The sequence below is a fragment of the Opisthocomus hoazin genome, chromosome 2 (assembly GCF_030867145.1).
Source record: "Opisthocomus hoazin isolate bOpiHoa1 chromosome 2, bOpiHoa1.hap1, whole genome shotgun sequence".
In the NCBI taxonomy this organism is placed as follows: Eukaryota; Metazoa; Chordata; class Aves; order Opisthocomiformes; family Opisthocomidae; genus Opisthocomus; species Opisthocomus hoazin.
In genome coordinates this window covers 70,553,561-70,575,265 of record NC_134415.1, presented here as the reverse complement: position 1 = coordinate 70,575,265, position 21,705 = coordinate 70,553,561, and the positions used below count along the sequence as shown (strand labels likewise).

General features: G+C 41.3%; 1 protein-coding gene across 8 annotated transcripts in view; it reads right to left on the bottom strand.

The window, feature by feature from the left end:
* The window catches only part of ECHDC1 (ethylmalonyl-CoA decarboxylase 1), a 49,024-nt gene that overhangs the window by 9,791 nt on the left and 17,528 nt on the right, over positions 1-21,705 (bottom strand). For all 8 annotated transcript variants that reach the window (XM_075414099.1, XM_075414100.1, XM_075414101.1 and 5 more), the window contains exons 4-5: positions 17,580-17,632; positions 15,608-15,688 (exon numbers count right to left, since the gene is read on the bottom strand). In XM_075414099.1, coding sequence (XP_075270214.1) covers positions 15,608-15,688; positions 17,580-17,632 — 134 coding nt within the window. The remainder of the gene's footprint in view (positions 1-15,607; positions 15,689-17,579; positions 17,633-21,705) is intronic.

The window sequence follows — 21,705 nt, the reverse complement described above, 5'->3', positions numbered from 1 at the left end:
GAAAAAAAGAGACATTAAAGAAAAAAGGAAAACACCAGGAAAATGATAGCAGAAAGAAGGCTATCAAGGGCCAAACATTTGTTTTAATCAAGCAACAGAAGAATAAAGTTGATGTACAATCCAGTCATACAATTTCCCCAACATATATGTTTTTCTAATACACTCCTCAATACAGTATCAGCTTAATTAACTTTTGTTAAGTTAAGTAACAGCCATGCTATGCTGACATGTGGCCAAAGCAGCTTTTTAAAATACACACTGCTGGGCAGTGCAAGTTCAAGAATTTGTTAGAGGTCAGGTATGACATTATCTGTGGAAGGTGTTTATCATGCAAGTGGAACTTGTTTTGCCAGGTGGGGATGAAAATTCCACCATCTTGATTGCACGTGACAGAAGCGAGGGTGTAACTAGTTTAGGATTTTGTAACTTTGCTTGGCAAGTGCTACCAGGAACATCCGCTGCAGTGGCAGCTCTCCAATGCATGCTGGACCTTAAGTGAGCAAGAAAGCCAGAGTCCACTGTCCACTGCTTCCCTGTTCTCCTACTGAACCTTCTCAACACTCAAAATGCAGTCCTTGTCCCATCACTTCACCTGCACGTTGCACCTCATAGCCTCACTCCATCTTCTTTACACTTCTTCAGCATCCCAAGGGGCACAGAAGATCCCATCATTGGCAGTAGGTTCTTGCAGCGAGTGACTGTGACTCGGGCAGTAGACAGTTACACAGGTTAACATCTGCAATCTGATCTCCCTTCTCATCTTGCTGATGCATGCAAAACCCACCAGAAAAATAAAAGTGCTGCTCTTACACACAAAGTGCTGGTGAACACACGCAGTAGATGGGATGTTTTCAGTCACCTAGGGGGTTACAGTAAGTTAAAACAAAGCAAGGGAGAGTTGTGATTGTTCAAGTCATCGCACCAGAACAAGAACTAAACTACCTGTTCCTTTAGCTGTACAACAAAAGCCCTGATTTGTGATTAAACAGAAGTTCTTCAGGTTGGTCCAGTGCACCACATAAATCAAGTAAAATCTTCTAGGCAGTATACCATATCTTTTAAGTGGAGTGCTGAAACACAGTAACTGTTCAGATGAGGTAGAAGTAGGTAGTTAGATGCGAAAGTATTTCCATAAAAGAAGTCATCTTCAATCTTTCATTGGAGGCAAAAGCATTGCCACAGGCATCTACAGTTCAGTACAACTATAGGATCTGAATAGCTGGGATATCCTGTACTGTCCACCCCGGCACATGAAAATCAAGGTCCATCTGTGCCTGAGGAGACGCAAGCATGTAAATGGGCCTTCAGCCAACAGCAGGATAAAGCTCTTCCTACAGCCACAAAACGGCCGACTAAACCTGTGATCAGTGGCTGCAGCACATGCTGGAAGCACCTACCCTGCCGAAAAACCCAAGTCCTGGTGGTCTCCTCTGACACCTCCAGCCCCTCTGCTCTAAATGCAGCCAGCCAGCTCTGGAGCTACAGTTCCTTGGCTTAGGCAGGGGTGCTGAGGCATCATGCCTCAGGCAAGTGGCAGCCCTGCAAGCAAGGACCATCGCACAAGCAGTCAAGCCCTGCTGCAACTGCACACTACCTTGAACGGTTCCTGTAGCACAGACCACGGTTTGGAAACCTCCAGGCTAGCTGCCTTCTTCCCATTTGCTCTAGCATGGCAGGTGGCCCTGCAAGTTTTGACGTGCACCTAGTGCTCAATCCACCTCCAATATCTGCGTTCCAAATCTTAGAGTCAGAAAGATACACCAGAGATCACATACCTTCTCATTTAATATATCTAAAACCTACCCTCCCCACCATGCACGGACAGATGTTAATGCACGTGTAAGAAACTACAGAACTTCCTTAGCATTAAGATAAAAATTACTGAGGCCTTGTATATGAATGCTTTTTAGCAATTTGTTGCAAAACTCATCCTTACATTCTCCAGAATCTTTTAACACTGAAAGTAATTTCTGAGTATAGCCCTGAAAACTAGACCTGAACACGAGCCACCGCCTTGATAATCTTCACAAAGCCACAGGAAGCCTGAAATTAAGAGTACTGACTAAAGTTAAGGCTGTAGGTCACGCCTGCAGAGACCTAACCTGGAAACCTAAATACTGATAGTTAATTATATAACAACATAGTGTTCTAATAGTGACAACTTGTCTTGTATAAGTATTCAGTCTCTCAAAATATTCTTAGGACCATAAATCTTACTGGAAAGGCTAGGAATACTTCCATCAGCGTTTAACTGCAGAGTGTACAGGGGTTTATTTTTGATTAAAAACCCCTAGTTCTAGCCTTGTTCAATATTCCAACACACAAGCCTTCCATGGTTACTACAGAAACTCACCTTAAAACAAGAAGTGCATTAACCTGCCAGTTTTGTAATAAAAATGAATTTTGAAGCAGCAAGGTACTGTGGGAAGAATATTCTGCAGAAGAAATATGCAGTACTATACTAAAATAATTTAGCTTAGTCAGCAATGCTGCTGATGAGCAGTTTCCAGTCCTTACTTCAATTTTTGTGACAGATGCTGTTAGAATTAGACCCTCAAGAATAAGACAGTCTTCTCCAAAAAGCAAGTTAGGACTAATTAATCCATCTCTGCTTATCGAGTGCAGTGTCTCATCAGTCTCTTTATCACTGCACCGTCAAATCATTACCTAGGTACTCTGTAAAGGGATTACCTAGACAAAACAGCTAAAGATTTTTCTGAAATTCAGCTATCTTACTACACCCTGTATCACCAAACCCCCATCCCCCCCAATTCTCTGAAAATATTAACAAGTGGATTAATCCTGAGAAGAGTTAGTCATAATTTCACTTATCTTTCAGTCTCACTTGATGAATTGTGTAGGCTTTAAAGGCTCAAAAAGCCTCGATAATACATTTAATAAATGATTCCTTGCTAATGATGTTTAGCAGATTTTTGAACTATAACAATGCAGTGACTATCGGCCAGCCATGACTGCTCTGCGCTTTCCCAGCACAGCTTGCTGCTATTTATTCCCTCTGCTCCTGTCCCGTGTCTTCTCTCTCATGCAGAGCTTCTCATGTTTCTGCCCTACACAGAGGAAGAATAAGACCATTAGACACTGCAGCAATCGCTGCTTCAGAGCTCTGGCAACATGAAGTGAGAGTTACAAAGTGAAAATACTAAAACTGATAAAACTAAGAATTTGTCCTACATGCATGTCGTGATAGGCCGTGCAGACTGGCATCATAAAAACAACCCCCTAAATCTTTGCTCTTTCTGAAAATCCCTTAGTCACAAATATTCACTTGACAGATGGCTAAATGGTAACGACCAAATATAAAAATGAAGACAAAATGGTTAAAGAGAGTTTTGGGAAACTAGGTCCCTTGTGCATATCTTAAATACAACTGCACAAAGCGGCTCTGCAGTCCCAAATCTCAGTAAGGTAAGAGAAGACCGCACACATTAATGATCTCTCCTGTTTATGAACTTTAATCTGTAACTTTCACTACAGGAATGCAATGGAAAGAAGTAGGTCTAGCTACTATTTTTATAAGCCCATCAGAAAGTCAGCCCTCTCAAATCCTTTCAGTGATAAAACCAAAACAATAAACCTACTGTACCTGAGGTTTGAATAAACTAAAATGACACCCAAGAACCGAAATAAAAACATCCTGCTGAGCCTCCCAAGCACAGAGTGTTCTAGGCACGCTCTAAAACTCGGTGTCAAAGGAGTAGGCTTGATGCCAACCTCAGAAATCTCACCAATATGAGAGCTCACTTTTCTCACAGCTCTTTACAAACTGCCTTACAGATTATATGGAATTTTATTTATAGTTACTGAATTATTTTGTAACACTCTTAGTGCAGCCATTTCCCCCCCCACTTGCAACAAAAGCTAAGAATCAAGCTTTACATAAAGCAGCCGAGGAGAAAATATCTCAAGTCTCCCTAGCACATTGCCTTTACCACCTTACTTTGCTGCCCTTCAGTCAGGTTTTCCAATGCGTTTTACGGAGCTCTAAGACTCGGGGTCAAAATCAGATCCAAGAAAGAGAGTCCTAATTACAGGTGTATTTTCTTGAGCAAGAGCTGATGTTCTGCTGGGTTGGCTGGGAAACCCCAGGCCACCTCCCAGAGGGGAGCAGATGGACCCAAACAACGCGAGATGCACTCTTTAAAGGAAACCTTAACATTACCATTTATAACATGACTCTATCATGGTTTCTCACATCACCCAGAGTCAAATGAAACACAGAAGAAAGAATGACAGTGTCATATTTTCATCTAAAGACACAAAACATTTGGTGGATGCTCAAATTCTGGAAAGCAGAGTCCTGGATCAAAAAAGGGAAGATGTAGTAACAAGAGAAGAGTTTGAGGTAACAGAAAATTCAGGCAGAGCTGGAACATGGGGACATCAGAGCAGAAACTGCTCAACAGACATGAGCCATTTTAGGACGAATATGGTCTCCAAGAATAAACAGCAGCTTAAGGTGTGGATAACTCCAGCATTTCTTGCCCAAACATTGGGACATTCAACAGAAGATGAGCCTCCCAAAGGAACAGAGTCAACTCACAGAGGCCTCAAGATTACCAGTTTCAAAGGAAGCCACTCCCGAGAAGAAGCAGGAAAATAATGTTGTTACTAGGAAAAGATCCCGCGGATAACAGGAGTTAAATTTTAATAGGCAGATATAGAAATCTACATGCCCAAAAAACCCAGCATCTCACCAACAGCAATGCCTGCACTGAGAAAAACTAACAAAAGGCTTATCAACAGCCAAAAGGAGTATGGTAAAGCAGCAGAGCACTCTGTGATTCAGCAAGACCCAAGCTAAAACTGGTCCAGACACGATTGTGTAAGAACAACCAGAGAAGTGAAAAAAGGTTTACTTCTTAGGCATTTCCCCGATCAAAGACAAGTGACTAAAAGAAGGCCAAGAGAGACTGTTAATTTGAGACAGCGATTATGGAAGGAAAGAAAACACAGGGAGAGAAGCTGTTTACAATACCCTGCAAGGGGAGCTGGGCAGCCTCCAATAAGACAAGGTAGGTACAGCCCTCCAAAAGCCTCCTGCAGAAGATGCTCACTGTCATACCGGCTGCCACCCACACAGATAGCCTGTCCAATCTCTGGCTGGACCAGAAACTCCCAGAAGTCAGCCACAGCTCACCCAGCAGACCTGGATCAGGGGTTTTAAATCTAATTTTTTTACCTCAGGCTTCACACTTTCTCCCCTGTGGCTTCAGAGAAGATGGAGAGAGAAAAGCATGCTATAAAAGCTACATTTCTTCTAAACGGGATAAATGAAGCTGAATATTGGAAGTTACAAAAAGACTTTTTCTGCAGCAGGAATGAAAAATTGAATTAGATGACAGATCACATGGCAAGAAATACGGGCCCAAGAAAGCATGACTGATTAAAACTCCACAAGCAGTATTAAAGGAAGTAAGACAAGTCTCTTTTTTTTTTTGCCCCCCAGTCATTTTTCAGTAAACTGACAGAAAAGAAAATTATTTGTCCAAACTACAAAGCGAATCTGCCCCATTTCCTAGGCTGCTCCTCCCTGAGGTCCACACGCGATGCTCACAGGGAGTCCTACCGCCCCACGGTGGGCTGGGGGTGCCGGGAGGTGGGCAGCCGGGTGCTGTGGGGACAGGCAGAGGGCTGGCCAGGGGCTGCTGCAGCTCCCTGCCGCCACGGCCACGCAACACCCATCACACGGCCGCTTTGCAGGCTGCCATGCGACAGAAAAGCTGCGTGAGCCACTTACCGTTCCCTTGTCCCCAGTCTCCTGCCTGAGCATTCAAGTGAGCTGAGGAGAACCAGGAAACAGCAGAAAAAGTAAATTTAATGGCCTTTCCCAAGTGGGAGAGACGTAGACTTTTTGCAACCATGCAGTTAGCAATAAAGAATCCCCAGTCCATGGGTGCTGCCTCGGATCTGTTTGAGAACACCTCCTGCGTGCACTCGGGGAAGGAGCAGCTTGGCTTTACGAACACTTACGAACACACACAAGGCTCATACCACAATTTAGGAGCACACAGAATGAAGAGGATGAAACAGATTGTTACACTGGGGAGCTGTAATTCCTCCGAGCTGTGCAGTACCAGCTCTGGAAATGGCACGGCTCACCAGAGCCATGAAGCGGGACTGAAGCCCCACCATTCACAAGGCGGTGCCTGGATCCTCCTTTCTCCCTGCAGCTGTACGACAGCAACACACGGGTACACCCCACCTCTCCTCCCCTCCAAGTGACTGATGACTTACTCTCCTCCTCTTCCAATTCCCAGCTATGACTTTATTTCTTTATCCTGCTGTCAGTGGGTCCCAGGCACAGGCACACCGCCACCATACCATTCCTTTCAGAGCGGTTCTCATCTTGCCGTAGCACTGGGGTCTTACCCACGAGGCAGGCTTTAGCTACTCTTTACAGGCTGCCAAAGTCTCAACACATAAGTGAGTGAACGCCAAAATAACGCTCACATAAAAATTACTCATGCTGGAAATCTAAAATGTTACCTGAGTCTTTCCTTCCAAAAAAGGAACTACAGCTATTTGGATTTCATTCAAGCAAACATTTTCAACAACAGATATGACTTTTAGACTAAAGCAAAAATTTCCATAAGAAAAGATCCAGTGATATTTTACCAGATTCTTCGATGAAAAAAAGACCACTTGGAGGTAAAAGAGCTTGATAATTGAAATTTTTAGTCAAATCTGAATGCCAGTATTCATCTAGAAATCAAAAAATTATATTTGAGCTTGTTTTCAAATAGAAAATGTTGTATTTTTTAAATTATGCGCACACTTTTGTGCAGCACATACACCCATGTTTACAACCTCAGTTTTTCATATCTTTATTTTCATCAAATATATTCATCTAGACCAAAGAAAACAGAAGAAAATTCTCCTGGACCAAATTCAAGAGTCTCTTAAAGAAGGACCATTTCAGTCATATTCTTTGCTCGTCTCTGCTGGTGATACAGAAAGGGGAGGGGCAGCTTCCCAATACTCTGGCTCAGAGCTTGGCATCTAAGAAGTCAAAAAGGCAAAGATGACCTCATTAGCCTGAACTCAACCGACTGGAAAGGAACAGCATTTCTTGACATCAGCTCTAAGAGATGCAAGGTTCGAGTTGCTCTAATACTTTATGATGGATTTGATATATCGCATTTCTGCCACCCACGGCATTAAAGGATTTAAACTATGTAGTAACATCACACTAACAACCCTTCGCAAGACCTAGGGTAAGAAGACACACTTTGAAATTCAGCTGCGTCTGCGTGCAGTGCTACTGATGCTGCATTGGCACATCCTGAACAACAATTTCAGACTAGAGCTAAGAGACAATACACTTATTTGAAATCACTGGTGATGAAACTATAATGAAATGTTGCCATTTTGTGGTTCATGGCTTATTTTTTTTAAATTATCACAGTGGCTGTGACCTAAATTTTAAGTTTTCACAGAATCACAGAATGGTCGGGGTTGGAAGGGACCTCTATGGATCATCTAGTCCAACCCTCCTGACGAAGCAGGGTCACCTACAGCAGGCTGCACAGGACCTTGTCCAGTCGGGTCTTGAATATCTCCAGAGAAGGAGACTCCACGGCCTCCCCGGGCAGCCTGTTCCAGTGCTCCATCACCCTCAGAGGGAAGAAGTTCTTCCTCGTGTTCAGACGGAACTTCCTGTGCCTCAGTTTGTGCCCATTGCCCCTTGTCCTGTCACTGGGCACCACTGAAAAGAGCTTGGCCCCATCCTCCTGACACCCACCCTTCAGATATTTATAAGCATTTATTAGGTCCCCTCGCAGCCTTCTCTTCTTCAGGCTGAACAAGCCCAGCTCCCTCAGCCTCTCCTCATAGGGGAGATGCTCCAGCCCCCTCACCATCCTTGTAGCCCTCCGCTGGACTCTCTCCAGTAGCTCCTCATCTTTCTTGAAGTGGGGAGCCCAGAACTGGACACAGTACTCTAGATGAGGCCTCACCAGGGCAGTGTAGAGGGGAAGGAGAACCTCCCTCGTCCTGCTGGCCACACTCTTCTTGATGCACCCCAGGATCCCATTGGCTTTCTTGGCAGCCAGGGCACACTGCTGGCTCACGGTTAACCTGTCGTCCACCAGGACACCCAGGTCCCTCTCCGCAGAGCTGCTCTCCAGCAGGTCCGCCCCAAGCCTGTACTGATGCATGGGGTTGTTCCTCCCCAGGTGCAGGACCCTGCATTTGCCTTTGTTGAATTTCATCGGGTTCCTCTCTACCCAAATTTCCAGCCTATCCAGGTCACACTGAAAATCCAGATCTGATATACGATTTCAGAGCTTTTTTTTTGGGGGGGGGGGGTGGGGGATGGGAGGAGCTCAACGACATACCCCAAAAAAGGCATAAATGGGAAAATGTGCTAGAGAATTTAACATTAAAATTCTACATTAAAACAGTAACTTCTTCACCTCTTTACTTTTTAATACAGCACATTAGTTATATTGATAGGGAACTAAAGCAAGCTTCAGACCACTAACTGATGGCACATTCAGACTAGCTGGACAAGAAACAGGCACATTTTCAGCAAACTATAACAGACCCTCCACAAATATGCCTAAGAGTGTCACCAATTGTCTTATCACCAAAAGTATAATTTCCCCTGGTATCTTTTTATTTACAGTCTTTCTCTTTCACACACATACAAATCCACAGTAACTGAAATTATTGTTTTGTCCTCAGTCTATATATTTGCTTTTTTTTTTTATGAATACGAATGCATCAGCACATAGAACTGGAGGATAATAACAGGTCATGGATACATTAGAAGTGCTTAATCATACAACAGTTCAAGCACAATTGGAATTTACTTAACATAAGAATTTATAATTTGATTTACTCTTCCTGTGACTGCTGAGTTACAGCAGTAGCAATTCATTTCTTACTACGGAATCCAGGAAGAAATAGGAATCTGAAGCCACAGGTTCAAGCAATTTTGGGTAAGTCTGGAAGGAACAGGAACACAGAGGTCAAGCCAGCAGGGCTCCAAATCTTCACTAGGATATTGAATGAGGGGAATGAGAAGCAAGGGGTGAAGGAGAACACTGGAAGTTGCAAGTGTGGAGGCAACGTTTACTACCAAAGTAGGTTGAGATCCACACAGGAACATCTGCTTACACTTTCAAAAACCCAGGAAAATTAAGTAATTTGAGGAACACTTGGTCATTTCAATGAACAGTAAGTCTGGTGTGGATGACTACCCTTCAAATATCTACAATGTTAACTATATTGCTACCTGGAGTGTTAAAGAGAGGAAGAGTTCTTTCCGTAATTCTTCAATAGCATGTGACAGGACTGAAAATGAGATAAATGACAGGGACTCTGCCAAACATTCTCTGGAAGCTGATCCAGTGCAGTCAGGCAGTTTCAAGCTGTGGCTTCAGGGGAAACTGAGGCTATCTAACAGCTCCCTAGAGCCAAAGAAGATTGTATTCCCAACCCCTCCTGTTCTTTGCCATCCTCTCCGAGAGGCTGAGTTCCTCCTCTACCTTGGCTCTAGCCAATATTATCTCCTTTTAGACCCCACCTTAATTCACTGTAAGAACAGGAAATATCTAGCCTTTCTGATGCTTTTATTGACTCATACTGCCATCTTCACTGGAGCTTGGCAAACCAGAGGTAAGCAGTGAGCTGGGAATGGGCAGTAGGGACATCCTTCTCCCACATCAAGGTGACCTGTTCAGGCAGTCTGTCCTTCTCATGAAATCACAGCTCAACATAATCCCAGCTCAGAATCAGCAGACTGGAATACAGAGTGCTTCTGAGATATCATATTAACCAACTTGTGGAGCTATCAGAATATATATTAAAAAAAAAAAAAGAAAAAAAATATTAGTTTGGTAGAGAAGATCAGCGATGGAGCATCAAACTCTAATACCTGCAGGCAGTTTACCTAAATTGGGGATTAGTCACTTCACAGATGCAAGCATAGTTGACAATTTCAGTTCATTTTTACTCTTCAGAAACCAATTCTCCTTGAACCTCCAACACCACCTTACAGTGTACTGACAGCTTGGTGTCCCGGCAAGAATCAGCATGGATCCAGCTCTGCGTTCCCTAAAATCTGTCTTATCTAAATTTTCCATTATCTGGGCTATCTCTGTTTATTATTACTGTGCAGCAGCAAATCAGCTGCACACAGGATTGCTCAACAGAAAGGATGTAAGATTGCATGGCAGAAGTGGTCTGAAATCTCGATACGTGCTAATGACGAAAAATCTCATTCACCCACTATAAAATGGCTTGGCCTCCCAAAGAAAAAAAAAAACTTGGAATGAAGTAAATCCCTACAAAAAGACAACCTGAGAAAGAAAAACCTGAACTTAAATTCATGCTTTGTTGCTGTTATTTGCATCTCCAGTAAAATCCAACAGTGCTACATTTGAACTGTAGACTATGTAAAAAAATCCTCTGCCTGGAAGATTGTAAACACACGAAATTCAAACCCAAATGAAAACTAGTAATAAAGAAAAAACAATACCAGTCCACGAATACAAACCCAAAAATACAAGCTCTCAAGTCTATTTCTAGCAGTGCTGCAATTACTTAACCACATGTCAAGTGTGCCAGGTCAAAAATACGAACAGCCTTCTTAAAGGCAGGCAACGTGAAACTTTCAAAATCATAATCTATTTCTCTGAAAATTCGTCAGAAAATTGTACTAAAAAACCTCCCAGGGCTCTAAAAATGTGATGTATGACTGCAATGGCATTCTAAAATTGCCAACTGATTTGAAAGAGGTTTTACATATATATATATACACACACACATGAGAGAAAATTTTATATAACTAAAAAAAAGTGATCTATGGGATATAGCAGGCACCTGAAGCTGTGAGAACGCACTCTCAGATTTGTCTACTGACTCTCCTCCTGACGATGTGCAGCGATGTTATGGAGTCCAATCTGATGAAGAGCCCTTTGTCAGCCTGGACTTTGCAACAACTCATGAATATGTGAACCCCATCCCCTTACATTCATATCATGCTCTGCCCAGTGAAAAGAGCTACTATGTACTGAGGCATTCTCATTTCAAACAGCAGCATCTTGTGTACCTAAAAGCTCCTCCTGACAAAACTAAAAGCGCAAATCCTTACATACAGCAAAATATTTCCAAAGAAGCTAGTGTGTTGTGCTCTGACAATCTGAAACTTCTACTTGGAAAAGTTGTCGTAGAATACTAACGTCTTTACAGCTCCCCCCCACTCCCCTTTTTTAAAGGAGCAACAGATTATTTGTAACCTAATATAAGGATGCGTGCCTACAACTGAAAAGTTGGTCATAGTGGGCCTACATCTATGTAGTGGTTATATTCTCTTTTGCTCCTTTCATTTCATATAAATGACATTTAATGCACTAAATGCATGCTTGCGAAAATAAATAAACAGAAGTCATCATAAGAACACACGCAAGAAAAGCCATTCAACAACAGCGCATTTCATCGTATCTTTTATTAGGTGTTTTATGGAACATACCTAACACCTTAAAATGTACTATTAAGCATGCCTACGTATTTCACAAAAATATAGAAAACATCCAGTTAAAATGCAGCAAGGCCAGTTTGATGTCAATGCAGTATTATTGGCATAAGCTTCTTCCATTGTTAAAAGCTTGATTCTGCCACTCCTACAGATACAGGGCAGAATTCTGCTCAGAAAGCAGATACCTCTTTAAATCAATGGTGCTTTTTACAAAGTAAGATACTGCTGAGCACTAACAAGAGTAATGAAACTGGCCCTTTGCGATTTAACTGTGCAACATCAACTACAGCTGAACAAATTATAGTCAATTAATTTATTTTCTAAAAAAGAAAAGGAGAGTGCTGCTGCCTCTACCTATGAGCCCATCCTGAGGTCAGTGGTCAGAGAAGTGGGTAGCTTTCCATCTTTGCACTCCTATCCTCTGCCTGCAGACACCACCTTTTAAATGGGATTCACATGGCAGTGGCAAACCTCTACTTTGACTACAGTAGCACTGGAGAGGAAAAAGGGGGTTTTGGGGAAAAGACTGTATTTTTCAGAAGCACCCAGGTACAATGAAAGTCCATTAGCCAAGTGATGTAGGACCAAATTTTCAAAGTTGCAGATGTGCCTAAAAGACCTACACAGATATTGTGCCGGCAAGATTTCTGAAAGGCACCAAAGTGAAACAGAAGACAACAGCTCAGAATTCAAAGTTAGTTATTCTGGCTATTTGTTGGTAGTGCAATAACTGCACAAACAGATTCATTACCAAACTGTCTCTGCCGTGTATCTAACTATTAGTTTATTGCCAAACAACTCACTACAATTCTTGTCCAAATTCCTCAATTAACCCTGCAAATCAGTTCTTAACTTCATGACTTCACACGTTGTGCAAGTACAAAATACACTTGTACAAGTTTCTGCATACAGGGAACTTTGAGCAGGTACTTGATTTTGATTTTTTGTAAAACTGCATCACTGAATCCAACATCGCAGTCATTTTGTGCAATTCACTGAAACGACCGCAGTGTCATAGAATCATAGGATGGTTTGGGTTGGAAGGGACCTTACAGACCATCTAGTTCCAACCTCCCTGCCATAGACAGGGACACCTTCCACTAGACCAGATTGCTCAAAGCCCCATCCAGCCTGGCCTTGAACACTTCCAGGGAGGGGGCAGCCACAGCTTCTCTGGGCAACCTGTTCCAGGGCCTCACCACCCTCATGGTGAAGAATTTCTTTCTTGTATATAATCTAAATCTACCCTCTTTCAGTTTAAAGCCATTACCTCTTGTTCTGTCACCACATGACCTTGTAAAAAGTGCCTCTCCAGCTTTCCTACAGGCCCCCTTCAGGTACTGAAAGGGCACAATCAGGTCTCCCCAGAGCCTTCTCTTCTCCAAGCTGAGCAACCCCAACTCTTTCAGCCTTTCCTCATAGGAGAGGTGTTCCAGCCCTCTGATCATTTTTGTGGCCCTCCTCTGGACCCGCTCCAACAGGTCCATGTCTGTCCTGTGCTGAGGGCTCCAGAGCTGGATGCAGGACTCCAGGTGGGTCATGCAGAACTGGAATATACACTGACATTTGGCAGCAGAACTCACAAGCCATCTTCACAGGCTCCGTGAGAAATCAACTGTGGCACACTGAAAAAAGTCTAGGTTTCTTGAAACTGCACTAAAAAGCTAAGCTGCCCAAACAAGTTTCATACATGCATGGTTTTACATTACTCAGTTTTAAAGAAATAATTTAGATAAATAATTACAGTGTCAGAAGCCTTATCTTCTGAATTTTCATATCAGAAAAAGTCTGAAAGGATTTTAATTACCTTGCACTTGTCTAGACAATGATTTTTTTTTCCAGTCACGTTTATGATCTTTATAAGGATGTTGCTTCTTATAGAGTCATACTGCAACAATCCATAAAGCAGCTAAGATTGAAGAAGATGTTTTGAGAAGACATATTCCTCCAAATCAAAGGTGAAGTGACCTAAGATGCTTTCGCTTTTCACCACTGCCCTTATGTCAGCAATATCTGTGCCAGAGTTCATGCAAGCCCTCCCTAATCCAATTTTACATGAGCTGGCTTAAAACAGAGTAAGAGACAATTAGCCACAAGAACTGCCACTGGAATAATACATCAGTAATACCTTAAACAACCTCAGCTATTTTAAAGCTGGATTTGTCCACACCTCCACTTGAGTAGAGACATGCATCATGCTGCCAGAGCACATTTCAGAGAAGGTACATAAGTCATTTTGGTTCAAGTGAATCACTTCAACAGTATCAGTATAGTTAATGTAGTACAAACTGGCAGAGATAAAAGTAAGAAAATATTTCAGGCCAATACCAAGCACTTTGGTAGTTTCACAGTAACTGTGAAAAACAGAAGAGGAATTGAAAATTTATAATTAAAAGCAGTCACAGCTCACTCATTCTGCTCTTAATAAAATAAAATAAAACGCCCAAACATTTTATTCAAGGAAGAAAACAAACTTCTCTGATTCCTGTTCTCAGTTTCCTCTTTTGGCATCTAATGAGTCAGGACAGAAAGCCTGTTCCACTCATATCTACTTATAGTCCTCCAAAAAAAATGGATTTTGTCCCCCAGTGTTAAAATTCTTAAATGCAGCAGCAGTAGCAGCAGAGTATGTTTCTCTGTCTTCTGGGTGTTATCAATTAAGTCCCACTTGCTGCTCCTGAATTGCTATTATTTAGGTGCACTGGATGGGTGTGTTAGAAAGCAATGGAAGATGGATCAACAGCTGTAGTTATTACGAAAATTATGGCAGCACATCAGAGGAACTGCAGCTGCTCAACTCAAGCAAATAAGAGCTATTTGACAATGACTGTAATTACACAGTATGTCAAACAACATAGCTGGAGTAAAACTAGAGACTCCATATTTTAGAAAGCCAAAAGATTTCCAATTCATTACGTTCACATTCCCTAAACTCCTATTAAGGGATAACAGGATTCACATTCTGTCAATGGACTCACAGATACAGAAAGCTCTACTAAAGTGTCCTCAGGTGCATTCTCCTGTCAGCGCTGCAGCTGTCAAACACGGCACCTCTCGGCACATTTACCAGGCATTCATAACGCAGCCTGTACTCAGGCCACAGTCAGAGCTGGGATTCCAGCTCACCAGGTGCTGCGTAGTGTGAAGGAAGAGCCGGCTGCATCTAGTTTCAAAGCAAAGGAGGATTGCTTCTGAGTGGCTCAGACAACGCAGATACCGTCTCCTCTATCCAAAGCCAGTTCCCGATACCTGGAATGCCACTGTAATATTCTACTTTACTTTGCTTAGTATTCCTTTTGAACGTAAGTACTTTCAGCTTGTTCTAGATAATTCCTTTCCCACTTCAGGTGCTAACGCCTTCTGAAAGAGCACATTTTCTTCTCTTAGATAAAAACTTCACTAAAAAACCCCTCACTTTCAGATAGGCTGCGTGCAGTGCTTACCCTGTTACATTTGTAGGCTGTCTGCACATTAGCAACTGTTTAAGTGACATTTTACTATTTTAGTTTCTTCCAGTTCCTGTTCTGCATTCAGCTACTTTAGTCAAAGCCCTCTGCTTTTTGCTAGTTGTTTCATGCTGGAAAATCCCTGCAGCTGCATGGAAAAAAACAGGGACAGAACCTCATTTGCTTTCCTCCGCACCTCAAACTCGTTTCAAAAACTGTGCAGCACAAAATTATGTTACGAATAATAAACACAGAACAGGAAATACAAGACTAATGGAGAGTTTTACTTATTTATTTTTACTTCTGACAGCCACACAAGGAGACATAAGGGGATACACAACTTTGCAGTCCTACCTCTCACTTGGGCAAGAAGTTGGACCCACCTGGTCTGTGACATGGTTGTTAAAGCTCCTCACTGCTCTTGCTTTATACAGTGGTTCAAACTGTATAACCTGATAGTAAATAACTTTTCCTCTGTACTATCAGGAAACTCAAATGTTTTTCCTCTGAAGTCTGCTGACAAAGCCCAGTTCCTAATGCCTTGTAACTCAGGGACCCGACTCCTGATAAAAGTCGTAGCTCAAGCTTCCCACATTTCAGAGGTACAGTCATTAAACCACTGACCCGACATGACAGCTACTCAAATTGTTGATCTTACCTGAAATCACATGCTGTGGTAAGTTCTGCTCCTCCTCCAACAGCTTTTCCTTGGACTAGTGCAACACTGATCAAAGGCAATCTACACAAGAGAGTTTTGTAACCAAAAATCATGCTTTTAGTCTTTTGGAAATTACAAAAGGATTTAAGCAAATCACCTCTATAGTAAAAGATCAGAAAAATATACTGTCCCAACTCATTCAAATAACTACATCTTTGTGGTTAAGTAGCACAATACTGATTCCACTTATGCTAAAATGATTATTCCATAATTAATATGGATTCTCTAAATAAAACAGCAAGGCAGATATATCAAAACGAATCAAAGTAAAGATGATCATGTACTGTGTTATGAAAAATAGATGCTACAGATTATACCCAAAAAGACTATCTGCAAGAAGGAGTGACAAGACAGCAACACAAGACTCTACATTAAGCCAGTACACTACAGAAAGCAGCAGAAAGGGACATGAAGCACTACATGGCTGGGTTATCCAAAAATAAAGAGATTCAGCATGATACCTGCAGCAGCTTCTTCAGAGTGCTATCATCTCAGTCATCAACAAAACTTTTCTTTTTTTTTTTTGAGGACAAAACCATCCTTTGAGGATAGCAACAATCTGTTACCTTTGATGGTGTTGTATTTAATCATGTTCAAGGTAATTCAAAGGACAGAGGGAAAGAAGAGCATGTAGGGAGAATCTCTTTTCCCATTGCCTTTGTGAAATGAATACTAATGAACAGTGATGGACTTAGGATAAGCCCAGTTCTGTTAGAAATGAAGACAGCTGGTTAGTGCCAGACTTTGCATGCTGATACAGCTGTTTCGTGTTTTACTTTGAAGAGACATACATGTAACTCACTGAGCAGTCTGAAACCACACTCAAAGTCCGCTTCCCAATCAGGACCACATGTTTGGTTCAACTTCTACTTTAGCAGAAGCACCAATAATTTCTTATGGTCCAAGTTCACTTACGAGCTGCAGCACACTTCATACAACACATGGCAGAACTGAACCCACTGGAAGATGGTAACCTCATTATTCCTCTCATCTATGGGGAACCAGAAGATATGGGTCCAAGTTCCCTACATCCAACACTGATCCATGTGAGGCACCTTCTTCAGGATCACAGCCAGCCTCATCTCCCTCTGAGGGAGACTGATCCCATCTACAACAGATGTCTCTGTAGAGCCGTCCAGTGTTCCCCCTGAACCACAGCTTCAACATACTTGACGTCAAGACACCTGAGGTGAGGGCTTAATCCTCCTACATCTTCCTCCTCTTCATTTTGCCCTATCATTTTTGCTTATATGGAAACCAGCTTATACAAACAGATTCTAATTCCTATATTTACAGAATGTTAACTCATTACACTTTCTCATATAGATTATACGAAAACAAAGAATATTTATCTTCAAAGAGCTCTGAGCAGAAAAAAGACAGACTTTACCACACATGGATTTAACAGAAATGCGATTTCTTAAGGGAAGCTAAATCTAAAGGAAAGGAAAAAAAATGTTTTTCAGAAGTACCAGATGGTAGAACTGAATACATTCCCCTTATGAAGTGGGAAGATTAAATAAATAAATTAAATAAATGTTACCTGCGTAGGCTGCATAAGCTGGCCCTGCTTGGTTCTTTTAAGAGCTACTGATTTCCACTGAGTTACAGAACTCGGCTTCAGAAAATTTGAAGGCCTAAACTTCCTTAACTCTGGGTATCTTCGGGCCCCCCACATATAAGCCTATAGGGTTTATCTCTGTTCCAATCTCTGGAAAGTCTAGTAGCTGCAAAATGTCAAGGTCTAACGTAAATCCATAAATATCTACCTGATTAACACGTGCAAATACAGGGTCTGGGATTCAAAATTAGAACTATGTATTTAACTTTAAACATCTTGTTACAGAGTTAGCCAAAACCTTTTCCAATCCTTATAATTACTTCGTAATGAAGGGTAAATAAAATATATTACCTCATAAGTCTGGTTAAGGTGTTTTGCATAAACATGCACATATTCATCCCATCCTACAAAGAATAGGAAATTAAAAAAAATGTTAACTGATCCTAATGTGAAGCAATTCAACACACAGATGGAGTACACAGGAGTATTCATTATATTTACTCTAGCTGTTTTTTTCTCACTGGTTAATCTTGCCTGAATTCCAGCCCAACCCCACTATTCACAAACAGAAAACCTAGTATAAATCAGGTTAAAAAAAAATTAGAACTCAATAAATTTATATGAATTTTTGTTATAATTAAGCCACTGCTAAAGTAATTACAATATCAAATTTCTACGATGTGAAATTTTACATCCTTTCCTCTTAATTTCCTGTTCTTGCTCCCAGTTAAACACCCATAAAGCTGAGTTTTAAAAGTCTGTATAGAACCACAGCGTGCTCTGTACTTTTTACTGTTCCAAATCCATAAGTTTTAGACAAGATACAATTCACCAACTGTATTTTTTATTGTTTGGGCCAAAAGCATTTCAGCCAAAAAAACCCAATCCAAAAAACAGAATGAAGATTCTTCTTATTTCTCTCCTCTTTTATATTTTACATCAGCTTGCAAACAATAGTGAATAGGGAACAATTGGTCGCTTCTCTTCCAGTACAAGAACTAAGGAGCTCCAAATAAAATCAGTTGCTGCTAGGCTCAAAACAGGTATTTCTTCCTACAACACATAGTTAAACTGTGGAACACTTTGCAGTGGGGCATTGCAACCTCTAAATGACCACATGAATTCAAGAACTACTAGCTAAACTCATGGCAGAAAAATCGACAAAGGGTTATTAAATACAATGTAACGCCTCTAGCTCTAGAAGTCTTAGTCACAAGTTGCTGGGGGCTAAGAGCATATTTTGAAACAAAATCATTATCTATCTGCCTTCCTTGTCCTTATGTTCTTTCTCAGGCATCCAGTATTGACCAGGAGCTAGACAAATGACTGCACTAAATGACCCAGTATGACCACGTTTACATACATACTAAACTTCATACACTGAACTACACATATGCCATTTAATCCAGATTAAAAATATATCTATATATATATACACACACACACACCTTTGGACACCGTAGAAGCAAAACCACAGTAGGTAACAATTTCAGTGTCTTTCAAAATAACCCAACCAAACAAAACCCAAAAAAACAAATGGTAGGAAGAAAAAGAACAAACAAACATCTCTTTATTGGCATTTACTGATTTCTAAAACACAGTTTTACAGAGGCTGGCAACTTTAAGAATCTGCCTTCATTAAAAGCTTCTGACTCATACCTCAGGGAAAGAAAAGATATGCAGTAAGTCTTCAGTACATCTTGGAATAGGACCTTGAAATAACAGTAGGTCAACTTCAGTTGATTTATGGTCCATTTATTCATGCGCTCCCAAGACCTACTCTGCCCAACGCCAACCAGCAGTATGGTGCTCAGGGACAGATCTCTGGCAGATACAAGCTGCCACGACAATTGCTACACAGGAACCACTGAATTCAGTTTCATTACATGAAAGGCCTCCTTGAAAATTTCAGCACACATTGATTTACGAAGAGACTTTTATTTACCATTGTAGCAAACTCCTACATCCATTAAGACCAGTAGCAACATTTCCATTCCAAATTAAAGAACAATCAAATCCTCCATGACAGCTGTCTTAGCACTTCTAATCAGGAAGAAGAACCCACACAGACACAAAAGGTACCAGTTTTCGGTACCAGTACATGGACTTGCACATTTCCCATACTATAAACATCAGGATGAAGCTGCAAAAAAGCTCCTCAGAGAAAGTAATTTTTCACTTCTTCACAGCACAGTCCTTGAATTCAAACTGGCTGTCTGAATTCATATCAAAATGGTAATTAAGGATTAATACCAGGACAGACCAGCTTGATCAACACAGTTATGACTGAGCAGACAAAAAGAAAGGTCGTCATATTCTCAGGCAGTAGAGAGATTACTGTGTATCACATGGAAAAAATGCCTGCACACCCTTAAAAAAATCACCATTACTTGAGTCCTGGCCAACATACCCTTCAAACCTTCCTGATAAGAAAAACAAGGCTGGTAGTCAGAGTATTTTATCTGAATAAGAGAGGTGTTCACTGGAGTCTAGCGGAATAATCACATTTTCAATTTTAATACTGTCCTTGGAGTAAGAAGAAAACTAACAAGCAGAAAGTGAACTAAACTACAGCACGCATTACACATGAAAGAAAGGTATTAATACTTTGCAGTGAGGCTGGGAGGGGCAGGGAAGAAGAAAGTTGCCTTCACAAAGCACAAAACTGTGCCCCTGGCTCTTTTTGCTGCAAGAGCTTAGAGTCCACTTTCATTACGGATGGAATCATGTTTCCAGACCATCTCTAACTGCTCGAAAGTCCTCCCTCCATGGCTTACTGCTGGGGAATCTCTGTCCCAGAGCTTCTAAACAGGGACCAAGGAAAATGACATTCTCCTTCGTGCCTCCTTCCTCTCAGCTGTCCTTCAAGAGCCTCTCCTGCATTTCAGCTAGCCAGCTTTTCAAGTCTCACTCCACAAAGGGGTTATTGCTCTTGGGGATCAGGCTTACAAGGACAGAAAGAAAAATAATACATATTTTTTTTTAAATTCCACTATTAATTTGCCTTCTACGATTTGGTCACGTAATGTTAGCACTCACCAAAGAAGAACAGGCAGGGGACCTGGGTTTGTTTCAGGGTTAGGAACAACTGAGCACGGGAGAAGGAGGACAAAGAGGAAGAGAAGTAGAAGTAGAGAGAGGAGGAGAAGGAGCCACTATGGGGCATGAAAATTCTTCAGCATTCTTGGCCATTATTCTGCCTTTCCTGCATTACAGGGAAAGGCAAACTACATTGCAGATTATGAAAAACACAATTTCCTCTCAACCAACAGGCTGAATAAATAAAAGCGTCTTCTGCAATTACTAAAATCTATGGGCTAATGCAGCCTTGCAAAAATTTAAAGGAAAAACATATCAGTCCAGGCATGAAGCTATTCATTTTTTTTTTTTTTTGCCTTAGGGATGGCTGTGGACAGAAAATGTAACCTAAAGCTCTTTTAATCTGAAACCAGACAAAACTCTCACCTGCAGTGACTTACAGAGCAGATTTCTGCAAGACTAGAGAATGGCAAATGTTATTCCTCATTCTATTAAAGCTTTACTTATTAAAGACTATTAAATCACATCAGATGGTTTAGGAGTTGGCTATTGTAAAGAAACTCTCGGTTCTGGACAAATAGTTTGAACTCTCCCAAGGAAATAGAAAGCAACAATGTTGAACTATTCTTGGATCATTTCTGGTGAGTCTTCAGATTTCTATTTCAGCACTAGCATGAGATCTAGACACTTTCCAGAGAATTTTCAACAAAGTTGTAATTAATATCTACGCATTTTATTCTGCCCATTATGTATCTGTTACAGACCTTAATCCTTACAAAAGCCCTCTCTGCCACTACAATGGCTCCAAGTAATTCGTATAAACATACAGACAGAATACTAAATTTCCAAGAGAGTACAGAAACAGAATCCATGAGAATTACCGAATGCAGAACGCTGATGGAAAGCCTAGACTCCGGGTAAGAAAAGAACGGGCCCATCCTTGGTTTCAGCTCTTTTTCTGTTGCTATAACGCTAAAATTAGCTGAAAATCTGAGATTAAAAACAAACAAACAAACAAAACCAACAAAAACCCACATCACAGATACATTTGTATTTTTTAAATAACTAGGGTTTATAAAGCATCCAAATGAAAACTCCCCAAAGAACATTTATATCCATAAAGCATGGTGTCTCCATACTAAGACATTTCTCAGGGTGTTCCACAAAGGATACAAAGCCTCTCGTACCTTTTGAAAACTGAATCACGCTATTCTTTTTATCAGGTCAGAAATATTTAAGAGACTGTGGTTTTTTTGATACTTAGTTTCATCAGCGGAAACAAATCATCACTACAGACAAATACCAGATTAATCACAGAATCACAGAATAGTAGGGGTTGGAAGGGACCTCTGTGGGTCATCTAGTCCAACCCTCCTGCTGAAGCAGGGTCACCTACAGCAGGCCGCAGAGGACCTTGTCCAGGCGGGTCTTGAATATC